Consider the following 12,729-nt stretch of genomic DNA (forward strand, 5'->3'; position numbering starts at 1 on the left):
GGGCTTAGCTGCCAGCTAGAAAATTTGAGGTTCCATGTGTTCCTTATAAACCAGTTTATGTGATCATCAAAACTCTCCTGCAAAGACAGAGAAGGAGGAGGAGCCCCACCACACCTAAAGCCAACAGCTCCTGCTACCTGCCCCTCACTAAACACCAGACAGCTCCAGATCTCCAGTTAGCTCAGACACAGGAGGCACCTGCACCTTCCAGCTGTGGCAGGGAGAGCCCAGGATGGGAACTCACCCGACATGGATCGCACTCTGTTGCGGGAGCTCCTGCAAACCTGCTGCCCAGCCTGGGATTCCAGCTTGGCTGGAGCCTCCTTGGTCTGTCTCACTTGCAAAACAGGGTCTGAGCTGTAGGAAAGGAGATATTGGTGATGTTGAGGGAGGAATCAGCTGTGCTGGACAAATGAAACACTCCTCTTATGCCAAGAGGAAGAACTACAAAGATGTAGCAGTGGTTTAGGTGACTCTGTCAGCTGGAGATTTCCAGAAATGGGAGCAACACCTACCTTGATTCTGGGGTGCTCTGGAATTCTCCAGAGTCCAGGCCAAGCAGGGACCTTGTCCCTGTTCCAACGCTTGTAGTGATGGTCACCAGCTTGTTACCAACCAGCCACGTCTTGGTCCTTCCTCCAGCCAGCAGAAACTCCCCCACAGGAGACCTGGGAACACATTTGGGATGAAGATTCCTCAGGAGGCAGAGAACAGAGCTGGTGCCATTCACCCTGCAGGAGGTGCTGCCTGCTCTCCTTCTTTACACAGCATTTGTGCCACCCCCCTTGGCTGCCCACGTCCCCACTATCCATCAGGATGAGGGATGAGCTGCTGCAGCACACTGGGATTATCCTGCAAGGACATGGAGCAAAGCCCTGCTCCCAGGCCTTCAGGGCATCTCCTCCAGACAGCTCCAGGCTGAGGCAAAGGCTGCTAGTCTCCAGTGGATTTGACAGAGCCACTGAATGGTCTGGGTTGGGAAGAACCTCAAAGCCCATCCAGTGCCATGCAGGGACACCTTCCACCATCCCAGGCTGCTCCAAGCCCCATTCAGCTGGCCTGGAACACTTCCAGGGATGGGGCATCCTCTGGGAAATCCATTCCAGGGTTTCACCACCCTCACAGGAAAAAAATCCTTCCCAGCATCCCACCCAGTCCTGCCCTCTGGCAGTGGGAAGCCATTCCCTGTGTCCTGTCCCTCCACCCTTTGTCCCATGTTCCTCTCCAGATCTCCTGGAGCCCCTTCAGGCACAGGAAGGGGCTCTGAGACCTCACCACAGCCTTCCCTCATCTCACCTCCTTTTTAGGCAGGATTTTATCAGTGAGGAAAGGCTTCAGAGCCTGAGCCTGCCAGCATCCCAACATTTTTCCACTAATGAAGTGAAACATGAACCTGAATCCCAGCCCTGTGTCCCTGCCCCTGACTGACCTCTTGGGCACAGCGGTGAAGTTGGAGAAGACATATCGAGCCATCATGTCCAGGCAGGTCTCTGTCAGCTCCAGGTGCAGGTTCTTCAAGTTGTCATCAGCCTGAGCCATGGAGTTTTCATCTGCAGAGCCCAGGCTGGAGCTGGTGATGGACGTTTGGATGCGGCTGGAAAAGAAAGAGCCCAGGTGAGGCCGCAGCACGTCCCCGTCCCACAGGCGGTGGGACACGGCCCCTGCTCTGCATGCACGTGCCAGCCAGCACACCCAGGCCTTGGGAAACAGATTTTGGGGTCAGCCTCGTGCTGTGCCTCCCAGGTTGTCGCTGCAGGAGGTGGTTTTCTCTGGAGAGGCTCCAGTGCCAGCTGGCCAGGCCAGCCCTCTCTGACCCATGGGCAAGTGCACCAAGCAAGGGGCGAGTGGCAGCTCTGAGCTCCTGATCTATGCTGAGGGCAAGCATCCCATGACCAGCACCAGCTTCCCAGGCAGCAGGTTGCCCATGAGCCAGAAACTGGGGCACTCCAGACTTCACTTTATAATCCTGTGGTTTGCTTTTTTCTCTGTTGCATCTCTTCCTTATATTGGTTTTTTTCCCCTCCAAATTCAATAGCTACATAAAACCTAATTTAACTTGAAATAGGAAAAAACATTGCACTCTGAACAGGAAACTGGCACAAGAATAGAGACAAGGTCTGCCTTCAAATCAGCCAAATCAGCAAAGCAGTTTAAAACCATTTCTGTTTTAGGCTGGACTGCAATATTTTATAAAGACAATTCCTTATGTCACTGTAATACAAACTAAGCTGAGGCACAGCCAAAATTGTTATCATGTGGCAACTTCTTTGGCTTCATTAAGGACAATTATCTGAACTTTTTGTGCTACCATTTACATGGAAAGGCAAGAGAAGAAAATCACCTCATGATTAATGGGGAAATCAGAGAATCCTGGAAGGGTTTGGGTTGAAAGGGACATTAAAGCCCATCCAGTGCCACCCCTGCCATGGCAGGGACACCTTCCACAGTCCCAGGCTGGCCTTGGGCACTGCCAGGGATCCAGGGGCAGCCACAGCTGCTCTGGGCACCTGTGCCAGGGCCTGCCCACCCTGCCAGGGAAGGATTTCTCCCATAACATGAAGTGTCAGAACTATAATTGCAATTCAGTCACTTCAGCCTCTCTCCCCCAAACACCACATAGAGCTAAAAACAAAACAAAAAAAACCCCAAATCAAGTTCCACTGACAGCAATCCCACAGGTTAAGGCACAAATCTTCAGGTTCAGCAATTTAACACTCAAGGGAAGTGATCCAGAAATATGTTTTAAAAACTGGCATCAATTATTTCACATCTTTCATTGGAGCAGATCAATGCTTGCCATCAAAACCTGTCAGTCAATCAAATCAATCTCTGAAATCAAATGTTGTTTTCCTTAGTTGTGAAAGCAACAATTCATATGGGCTGAGCACACCCCTCACTGCTCTCTGGAAAGACAAATCCAGGTTTTTCATGGCATCATTCTCGAGACCAGAACACTTCATCAGCTCCTTCAGAAGGCCACTATTCCTCCTAGACTGGAAGGAGGGCTCTCCATGACTTTGCAGAGCTCCAAAGCCTCTCCTGAATCAAACCCCTGCTTGAGAGGCTCAAGTTTGAGTGAGCTGTACCCAGGCTTCTCACTTGTGCAGAATGCAACCTTTTTCCTTTTTTTGCGTGCCAGTTTTTTTGTTTGTTTGGGTTTTCTTTTCCCCTTCACCACCTTTACTTTGAGAACAGAATCTTTCATTGCTAAAGCACCAGAGAACGTGGCAAGGTGACCACAGACAGCCAGGGTGTGACGTGGCCTTGGGAAGCCTCGGGATGCTTTCCCAAAACCCCCGCCTGGGGCTGAGGCCGGTTTTTTCATGGGATAACCAAGTCATGCAAGCATCCCACATGCAAATCCACCCTGCTGCCACCCACCCTCGCAGCAAAACCTCCAAGAGCCCAGCTGCCCTTGGATTGTCCCCATCCAAAGTGCCTCTACCTGCGGACCACATGTTCAGACACACTGATGCTGCGGGATCGGAAGGCATCAACTGCAGAGGGTTCTTTCAGCTCTTTCACTGGAGGAGAGTTATTCAAGCCTTGCTTTGCATTTTTGGCTAGTCTTAAACTACTATGTGGAGAAGCACCAAGCCCCAAAAGAGGTCACAGAAGGGAGGAAACCATTGTAGGGATGTAGGTTGAAAGGTCACAGTCACAGGGTCAATATTGGGGGATCCCGGAGGGTGATGGAAAATAAAACAAATGCCGAAAAAAAAAAAGGGAAACAAAAATTAAAACATACAAACAAGCAGAGCTGAAAGCATTAAAAAGACAAACCACATTTTGAAAACAAGATTTTAAATGTGCTACAAAACAAATGAAATTAGTACAAGTTAAAAGAAAAAAACTGGTTGAAATGAAAGTTGGAATACTGGGCTGTTCAGCAAAGGCAAGGGCACCTGAGGGCTCCCTGGGCACAAAGTCCTCAAGGCTGAGGAGTTTTGTGCCCTTCAACCCCCTCTTGTGTTGCCCCAACTCACCATGACTCAACACCTGAGGGCTTCCACAGATCCTAAAAAGCTTTACCTGGACTAGGCTGCAGCAGTTTTTAATAGAGACAGGGACCACAACACCCATCTCTGTCCCCACTAAGCCTGGCCCAAAGCTGAGCTTTCCCCCAAGTCACAACACACCCAGGGCCTCCCAGAGGTGCCCCTCAGCCCAGCTGGAGGCCCTGGGGACCCTGAGCCCCTGTTCCAGACCCTGCCACCCTGCAGAGCCCCCCAAACACCCTGGGGATGCTCCTGTGCCACCCCAGCTGCCTCAGCCCGGGCTCCAGGGAACCCCCTGGGCTCTGGGCTGGCACAGAAAGGAAATTACTGTGCACACTGGCAAGTGCCAGGAACACGTGGGAGATGACAGCAATTAAGATCCAAGAGGCACTTTAATTAGTCACTGAGATGCAAGCCAGGCTCGGGGCTAATTTGGGCAGAACAGTTGGTCCAGCAGCTCCCATCCCCAGGGATGAAATGCAGGCACTAATTTAACCCTTCTGGCTCTTCCTAAACACAAGTTGTTTGCCATCCTCATCTCAGTGAGCTCTTACATCTCAGATTGCCACCTGGTAGGACCAGAATTTCTTTGTCCTTCTCCCAGCAACCTCTCCCAGATCACTTTTGGCCACAACTGCTGCAGAGAGCACAGGCTCATGCTCAGGGACCATCACCTGCACCACCATCAGGACACCCAGCAGCCCTGGGAACTGCTGGGATTGTTATCCCTTGGAGCACCCAGCACCTCAGCTATGGCAGGGAAACATTCTTTGGGCTTCAGGACTGAAAACCAAGCCCAGAAGCTTCTCAGGCAAGGAAAGTGGAATCTGCTCCAGGCCCTTCCTCTGTGCCCTGGCCAGAATCCATGCTCAGCCAGACCCAGAGGCAGGGGCATCCTGCTATTCCAGTGCCTGAGTACAGCCACACTCCTCAGCAGAGATTCCTGTGGAAACTGATCCAGCAAAAGCCTTTAGAGACAGTAGTATTCCAACCTGGTAGAATTTAACAAGTTTCTTAGGGGGAAAAAAGAAAATTAAAAAAAAAGATTAGTTGGATTTCTAATTGGAGAGATGAGTGTCAAAAGGCTTCTCTTCCAAGTTTCTGGATGAAAGAGGAGGAGATGGGAGAGATGCAACACAACACAAGGTTTACAGCTGCAGCAGCAGGGCAGGGATGGTGTTTCTGCATTGCAAGACTCTGCTGCAGCCTTGCAGGTGAAGTAGAGGCACTTTCCCCAGGGCTCAGATGCCACCATGTGCTCACTGCTCACAACACTGAAGCAAGTTAAGTGAACCAATTTAGGTAATCCCTGCAGGTAAAAGGACGTTGGAGAAACCCTGAATGCCTTCCAAGGAATATCTTCCTCCCCTGGCAAACGTGACTTTGAATGACTGCTCTTAAGAAACACTCTAACTTCTGAAGGCTTTGCTTAAAACTGTCATGATGGCTTCAAAAATTCAAAGAAAAAAAGGGATTGGGACATCCAGACAGACAGAAAGCAGCTGTGTGCCAGCAGTGCACTGACCTGCCTGGGAACACCATGGAAAAACACAGTACTGGCTCTCTAATCTATCCAGGTCGTTGATCACAACCATTTCTCTGGCAATCATCTGACAATGACTCGTTACAGATCACTCATCAAAAGGAGTTCACACTGAACAATCCACATGAACATGGATTCTGTTATCTCTGGTGTTACCCTCTTCTCTCATCTCTGGTACCACTGCACTGACACACCCCAACCTGACACAAGTGCTGGTTTTCAGAAGTGAACACCAAAAAGGCTGCAGGACAGGCAGTGCTGCCTCAGCTGCCCCACCAGGCTGTCAGCCTGGCTGGATCCCAGCTTCTCACCAGCCTCATTTGTCTTTGACCTAAAGAGGTTTACTTCGCTTGCTTACTGCCCTGCCAGATGGGGATCACCACACCCAGCCTCCCCCAGGACACGCAGGGGAGCAGGGAACACCAAACCCTGCTGGGGTCCAGGAGAATTTACCTCTTTGGCCTCTCATTGAGGCTGGTGCTGCGAGCCCTGAAGCTGTCCTTCTCTGGGGTGTCATCAAAGGACAGGAGCACGTTGGAGCGCAGGCCCTGTGGGGACAAGAGGTGACAACGTGAGCCTCAAAACCTGCAACTCAAAGCACGAGCGCTCACAGAGATGCTGCCAAGAAAACCAGAATTCTGCTGGCTGCAAACAGAACCTTTAAAGATCTCAGGTTAGTTCTGATCAGTCGGGTCTCCTGAGTGCTGCTGGACTGAGCAGTGCCATTACCTTGGTGATGTAGGGGACGAAGTCCTTGCGGAAGGGCAGGCGGCAGCGGATGAACCACATGGCAATCACGTGGTGGGCCAGGCACACGATGTACTGGTTAAACCTGCAGCAGCAGAGACACCCACAGCTCAGTGTGCACTGCTCAGCCTGGCACACAGAACTGCTCCTTCACCTACTCAAAGTGTAAAGGAAAAAAAACCTCAAAAATTCTGTTCAAGAAAAACAGGTTTTTGTCCAAGGTGATGATGTCCTAGAATTGTATCACTGAATTACAGAATGGTTTGGGTGGGAAGGGATCTTAGAGATCATCCAGTTATAGCTTCCACTATCCCTGGTTGCTCCAAGCCCCATCCAACCCAGCCTTGGACATTTCCAGGGATCCAGGGGCAGCCACAGCTTCTGTGCCAGGGCCTCCCCACCCTCACAGGGCAAAAATATTCCTTCTTCAGGAAAAGCCCGGTGACACCAGAATGAGCAACATCCTGTGGATAACCTTGAGCCAAAAACAAAGTGAAGGCTTTCCAAGCTCCCAGTGTCACAGATGACAGCAGCACATTGCTGTGGCCTTACTTGGAGGGGTTTGTGTAGGGCAGGGAGATGGCGAAGACGCTGGCGTACTGCTCTGCCGCGAAGTTCCGGTACAGGTGGGGCAGCCTGGCCAGAGCTGCAACAGTCCAACAGCAAAACAGCACAGGTGAGCCCTCAACACAGCCCTTCAACACAACCCTTCCACATCCCAACTCCCTTTAACTTCTAAATTTTTGGTTTCTTCTGAATGATCAGTGACTTGGAAGTTAAAATCACGTCACGCAAGGAGAAGAAAGCAGCTCGTATTTCCATATGGCTGCACTACACAGAGTGTGTTTCTCTCTTCAGAGCAAGAGCTTCATACAGAAAACTTGTAACAAATGAGGTGATCCAACATTTATAAGCAAAGGCATCACAGTGCATTCCATATGACCAACACCACCAAACCCCCCCCATTCCACACAAAACCCACAACTACAGAAACCGAAAAGAAGAACATCACGACTTACTTGAGAGAAATTCCAGCAGGGGGATTGCCATGTTGGCTGTGGCAGAAATGTGGGTGAGTTTGACGATGAGGACGGGCAGTGCCTTGATGATGATGTCGGGCATCTCCACGCTGCAGACCGACAGTGCCACCACGCACTGGTTGGCGCAGCGGTAGATGAGCCCGTGCTCCAGGCAGTACACGATCTCACGCTGCCAGAGCAGGGAAACACTCAGCACACCAAGAACACCCTGACAGCACCTCCTGACTCCTGGCAGCACCCCAGAACAGCCTGCTAGGCACCCCTGCTGCTGTGTGTGGCACAGCTCAGTGCTAACACTGAGCTTTAATAGCGCTGCAGATACCCCAGGCCAAACTCTTATCAGGGAACTCAAATGAAATAGGTAGTTGAGACTTTAAGCTCCTGATTTAACAGAAATTTTGCGTTTATAAGGGTCTTATTGCAGAGGGTAAAGTCACTCAGTGACCTGTGAGGCGTGAACCCACAGTTAATCATACATGGAGTCACCAAAGGGTTTTTTCACCCCAAATTCAGCAGAAGCAGCACTTCCCAAGAGCAAAGGGCAGTGCTGCCTTGCACTCCTGTCTCCTAACCAGCTCCCAGGCTAAACCATGCTCTACTCTGCCCTCCTACAGCCTCCCCTCTCCCCCACACCTGCTTGGCCTTGTCCAGGTAGTTGTGGTAAGAGATCAGAGCTGTCAGCACGGGGACCACAGCCAGGTGCAAATCCGTGCGGGAAAAGCCTTCGGGGGTCCCGTGGAGCCTGTCCGTGGTCTTCTTGTCTGTGAGCTGACACACCACACAGCCAGTCAGGGCAGCTCTCACCAAAACCCCCTTGAAAGGCAGCTGAAGGCACTGCCCACAGCTCCCCAACACCTGTGTGTATATATATATTCATATACATGCATTAAAACACACAGTTATTACCTGTTCTGTACCTAGAACAGCACTCACAAAATGAGAGGGTGAGTGAGGATTAACAACCAGCCTGCTAATCTTTAAAATATTAATCTGAAGACAAAAAAAGCATGCAAAAATTCCCCCCAAGCAAGCCAAGGAGCTGGGGACTGTGCCTCAGTGGCATTACCATGTAGCTCAGTGCAGAGGCCAGCTGGTCTATGTTGCAAGGAGAAGTTAAAAATAGCACTTTATAGCGGAGGGACTCGGGTAATTTGTTGAGAACCAACTTCAGCACCTTCCAGTCTGTCTCCTGCAAAGACAGAAAATGTTAAGGTTGAAAATTTTTTTGCATGATTTCACTTGAGTTTGGAAGATCAATCAAATTGCAGACAATGTGTCATTTCCTAGGCAGATGTAGGTCTTGTCGTGGTTGATACAGAAAAAGAAGTGGCATTTAGCTGTCACAAGTTTCTCCCAGTCTGTCACCCAGCTCTAGGTGCAATATTGGCACCACAAACTGCAAGAGAAATTATATTGAGATCTGACAGCCAGAATCCAATCCTCCTAAGCACCAGCACCAATTAACTCTCAGAGCAAGTGGAGCCCTCAGCACAGAACTGTGTCCAATGCCACCCTCAGGAACAATTCCTATTTAGTTTATTGGTGATGAAACACTCACAAAGTCTCAAAACACCTCACAAACTCGCAGTGGGAGAGGTTTTAATTCCAAATGTCCTTTCAGAAGCAGGATGGCTTCCTGGATCTTGTTTACCAAGCACAGCTTTGGCCCTTGCCTGCTCTGAAGCAGTGAAAGCCGTGCTCATTTCCTGAAGAGCAGGACTGCTGCTCCCACTGGTGGCTGTGAAGCTGCACAGTCACAGCCAGATTTTGAGCAGGAGGAGCAGAAACTGCTTTTCAGGATTTATTTAAGAACTGTGGCTAGAATTTGACAGGCAGCTGGTGCCAGGAGGGGACAGAAAGGCGCCAGGAGGGGACACAAGGATGCCAGGAGGGGACACAAGGATGCCAGGAGGGGACACAAGGATACCAGGAGGAGACAGAAAGATGCCAGGAGGAGACAGAAAGATGCCAGGAGGGGACATACCTGCTTCAAACACTGCAGGAGGACCCCAAAGACCATGGAGTAGGGCAGGTGTCCCACCCGGACGGTGGCACCCTGGGAAGGCACACTGGGGCTGCCTGAAGGTGGGGACAGGGTGCCAGGGGTTTTTTTCTCAGAAGCCCTCTTCTCTGCCTCTCTGCAACCCAGAAAGGGAGAAAAATACATGTAATTTTCACAGCTTGTTCATGTGACCTACAGCACCACCCTGTTTGGGAGCCAGGTTAAAGACTGACCAATATAATCTGCATTTTCAATTTTAAAAAGCACAGGATTGCCCAGCAGACACACTGCCTTCAGCCAATTTGATCAATGAAGGGTTTTTCTATTTAATTTAGGCAGATACCTTTTGAGGTGTGTTACACAACTTTAGACAAGCTATAAAATTAAAACTAGCCACATTTGTACAAATCATTGAATCAAATTCAGTGCAGAACTGGCTTGAGACAAAAAAAATGTACATTTTTTGGGGAAGCTTTGTGAGCAGGAACTTAAATTTCATGTCTGAGATTGAGAGCTCTGCAGGTAAGTGATTTGTAAGAACAGTTCACCAATGACTTAGTGGTTCAGACAGTCCTAGGCTGTAACTACTGACTGGTCCAGGATTTGGAGGATTTAGAAAAACTGCAGATTGCTACTGATGAAATATTAAGCTTAGCACACAATTCAGTTTGGAAAACAGCTTTTTAAAAATAAAAGATAAATTAAGAAGTGTCCAAGGCCAGGTTGGGTGGGGCTTGGAGCACCCTGGGACAGTGGAAGGTGTCCCTGCCATGGCAGGGGAGGCACTGGATGAGCTTTAGGGTTCCTTCCAACTCAAACCACTCTGATTTTCTTTTGCCTGACACAAGAAGAAACCTACACAAAATCACAGAGGCAGTAGGGGCTGAACCTCACTGCTCCATCCTTGTTGGACAGGCCCAGGCGGTGCAGGGAGTCAGCTCGGAGCATCAGCAGGAAATCAAACACCTGCAACAGGGGAGACACTGGAGTCACTCAAACCCCGAGCCACTGCCATCCTCTCCCACCCCCACACCTGGGTGGCATTTTTCCAGGTGCAAAAGGATTTTTAAGAGATGCCACAGCTAGTTCTGCAGGAGGCATCACACTGCATTTACCGTGTGAGCCAAGGAACATTTAATTCTAATTCTTGCAAGTTCCTGAGCACCCAGTCCCCAGGTGGCAGCAGGAATCCCAGAGGGTTTGCAGCTCTGGGAGCTCAGGGGCTGCTCCTACCTGCAGCCTGATGCTGCTGGCCACGGGCAGGCTGTAGGAGTAGATGTAGTGGCGCTGCACGTGCTGGATCAGCAGCTCGTAGACGCGCGTGGCGTGGCTGGAGGGCAAACTGTACAGCTTGGTCTGCAGGCACAGAAACACAGCCCAGCCCCAGGGCTCCGTCACAGACCTGGGGCTGCACTGCCAGCTCCAGCAGAAACACAGCAAGAACTTCATCCTCAGTGTGACATCAACAGGGGGCTCTGGAATTGACCTCTGCAAAGATCCAGCTGCTCTTCACCACAGCCCAGGACATGCTGCCCAAGCACAGCAGATCTGTTAAATCTATTCAAGGTTATCACCTCCTCCTTTCTGCTCATTTATGGCCACATCCTCCCTCCACACAGGAAAATGTGCTCAGCTGGGCTGTACAGTGGGAGTTAAGAACATACAACACTCAGCAAACAGTCCCACAGTGCTCAAAATCAAAGGACTGACCAAAACAATATAAAGTTAAAAGTCAGAGTATTTAGTAGTGGGAGAAGCATTATCTAAAAAACAAGTCCAGCAGAAGGGCATCATGAACAATCTGTGTTTAATGCTCTGCAGCATTTACCTGAAGAATTATCAGGAGCCCAAGAACTGCTGTCTTGACATCCTCCAGAGAAGCTGAATATGACAGCAAGTCCCTCTCTTCCAGCTCAGAAGGGGATGACAGAGAATGTGCAGCCACCTTTGAAAGAGAAAAGCAGCACGTGGTTTACACCTGCAGCACATCCTTTCTGTATTTCCATGCTGGAAGGGAGGGCAGCCTCAGGGTCAGCTCTGCTGGGAAAGCTGCAGCCCTGGAGGTTTCACTCACCTTCTCGATGATATCCAGCAGGCTGTTGAAGTGGTGAGTGTTGCAGCCTTCAGCCAGGTCCACCAGCAGCTGGGTGGCCAATTTTCGGACCTGATGGTCTTTATCCTCTGGGATGTGAGCCAGCTGGGAGATCACCACCAGGTTTATCAGCTCTTCCTGCAAGAGGACAGACCCTCCTAAGCTGTCAGGTGTTCAGCACGTTAGAGAAAGAATTGCAAACAAAAGAATTCAGCTGTTCTGGTACCAGGCTTGCTCCTCCACTGCTTCATCCCTTCACCTCCTCTTCCATCCAACAGGTATTTCTGTCTGCCAATCCTCCAGACATTTGTGACTTTTATTGAACTTTTCAGTGCTTTAGGTTTTGTCTGTCCTAGAGATTTGACAGCCCAGGCTCAAACAGACAAGGGATCTCTAGGCCTTGATTTTTTTTTGAGAGAGAGGAAACACTAACAGCTTCATGTTTTCACAAATCTTGAATGAACCCAAGGAGCATCTCTGCCCCTTCCTGTTCTCTGACACTGAGGAGATCAAAATATCCCTGGATATCCCTCACTCCTCTCAGAGTTTCCATCTTGGACAGAAATTAAATTGCAAGCACCAAGACCAGTCACTGCTCAATATGTCCAGTCCCCATCCTTTTACAAAGCTTTTAAATCAGCTTTGCACCTCTCATATTGACTGTCAATTCTTCCAAAACAACACAGACATGGATTTAAGAGCCTTATAACAGGGAAGCCAAGAAAGAACCAGGTCTGCCCTCAAAACCCAGTAGCTCCCACTGCAAATTGCCCATTCCTGTATCCAGCTAAGGACAAACAGGGGCAAATCCTCCCACAAGCATCCCAAAGAAAGAGCTCTGTGTGGGTGAGATTTAGAGCCCAGGGCTGTGCCTTCCCCACGGGCAGAGGAGACCTGAAACCCCCAGGAAAATGTGCCCAGCAAAGGCTTTCCCCCCACCTGAGACCTCACCTGAGACCCCAGCAAACACCCACCTCATAGAACTGTCTGTTGATGCTCAGCACAAAGGACAGCACATCCAGAACCTTGATCCTAACAGCACTGCGGCTCTCGTTCCTGAAACAGGAAAAGCAAATCTAAAATGAGCAAAATAAGAGTTGTTGGTATTTAGGGAACGGGGAAAGAAAAGTAAAACTAAAGGAAAATAAGAAACTTTGTCAGAGTTGGAACAGTGAGTGTGAGAGATCAGCTGAGCCCTGAGCTAATGTCTCTACACCTCTAAAATCAGATTCAAAACAATTGGAAATTCAAATCCCAGTTCAGCTTTTACTCCTTCTGCAGACCTGTAATTGCAGCTTTCCCATTTC

At 49.8% G+C, this 12,729-nt stretch overlaps 1 protein-coding gene across 6 annotated transcripts in view; it reads right to left on the reverse strand.

Annotated features, from left to right (window-relative positions):
- The window catches only part of TSC2 (TSC complex subunit 2), a 33,827-nt gene that overhangs the window by 12,214 nt on the left and 8,884 nt on the right, over positions 1–12,729 (reverse strand). For 2 of the 6 annotated variants that reach the window (XM_039731952.1, XM_039731950.1), the window contains exons 14-29: positions 12,397–12,478; positions 11,405–11,560; positions 11,159–11,275; positions 10,564–10,686; positions 10,190–10,296; positions 9,313–9,466; positions 8,395–8,517; positions 7,962–8,096; positions 7,308–7,497; positions 6,841–6,934; positions 6,271–6,373; positions 5,995–6,089; positions 3,446–3,574; positions 1,430–1,594; positions 516–668; positions 245–357 (exon numbers count right to left, since the gene is read on the reverse strand). In XM_039731952.1, coding sequence (XP_039587886.1) covers positions 245–357; positions 516–668; positions 1,430–1,594; positions 3,446–3,574; positions 5,995–6,089; positions 6,271–6,373; positions 6,841–6,934; positions 7,308–7,497; positions 7,962–8,096; positions 8,395–8,517; positions 9,313–9,466; positions 10,190–10,296; positions 10,564–10,686; positions 11,159–11,275; positions 11,405–11,560; positions 12,397–12,478 — 2,039 coding nt within the window. Of the gene's footprint in view, positions 1–244; positions 358–515; positions 669–1,429; positions 1,595–3,445; positions 3,578–5,994; positions 6,090–6,270; positions 6,374–6,840; positions 6,935–7,307; positions 7,498–7,961; positions 8,097–8,394; positions 8,518–9,312; positions 9,467–10,189; positions 10,297–10,563; positions 10,687–11,158; positions 11,276–11,404; positions 11,561–12,396; positions 12,479–12,729 lie in introns of all 6 variants that reach the window. The other 4 variants (XM_039731951.1, XM_039731949.1, XM_039731954.1 and 1 more) reach the window with 2 other exon arrangements.

The sequence above is a fragment of the Passer montanus genome, unplaced genomic scaffold (assembly GCF_014805655.1).
Source record: "Passer montanus isolate IOZ18808 unplaced genomic scaffold, ASM1480565v1 scaffold8, whole genome shotgun sequence".
NCBI lineage: Eukaryota > Metazoa > Chordata > Aves > Passeriformes > Passeridae > Passer > Passer montanus.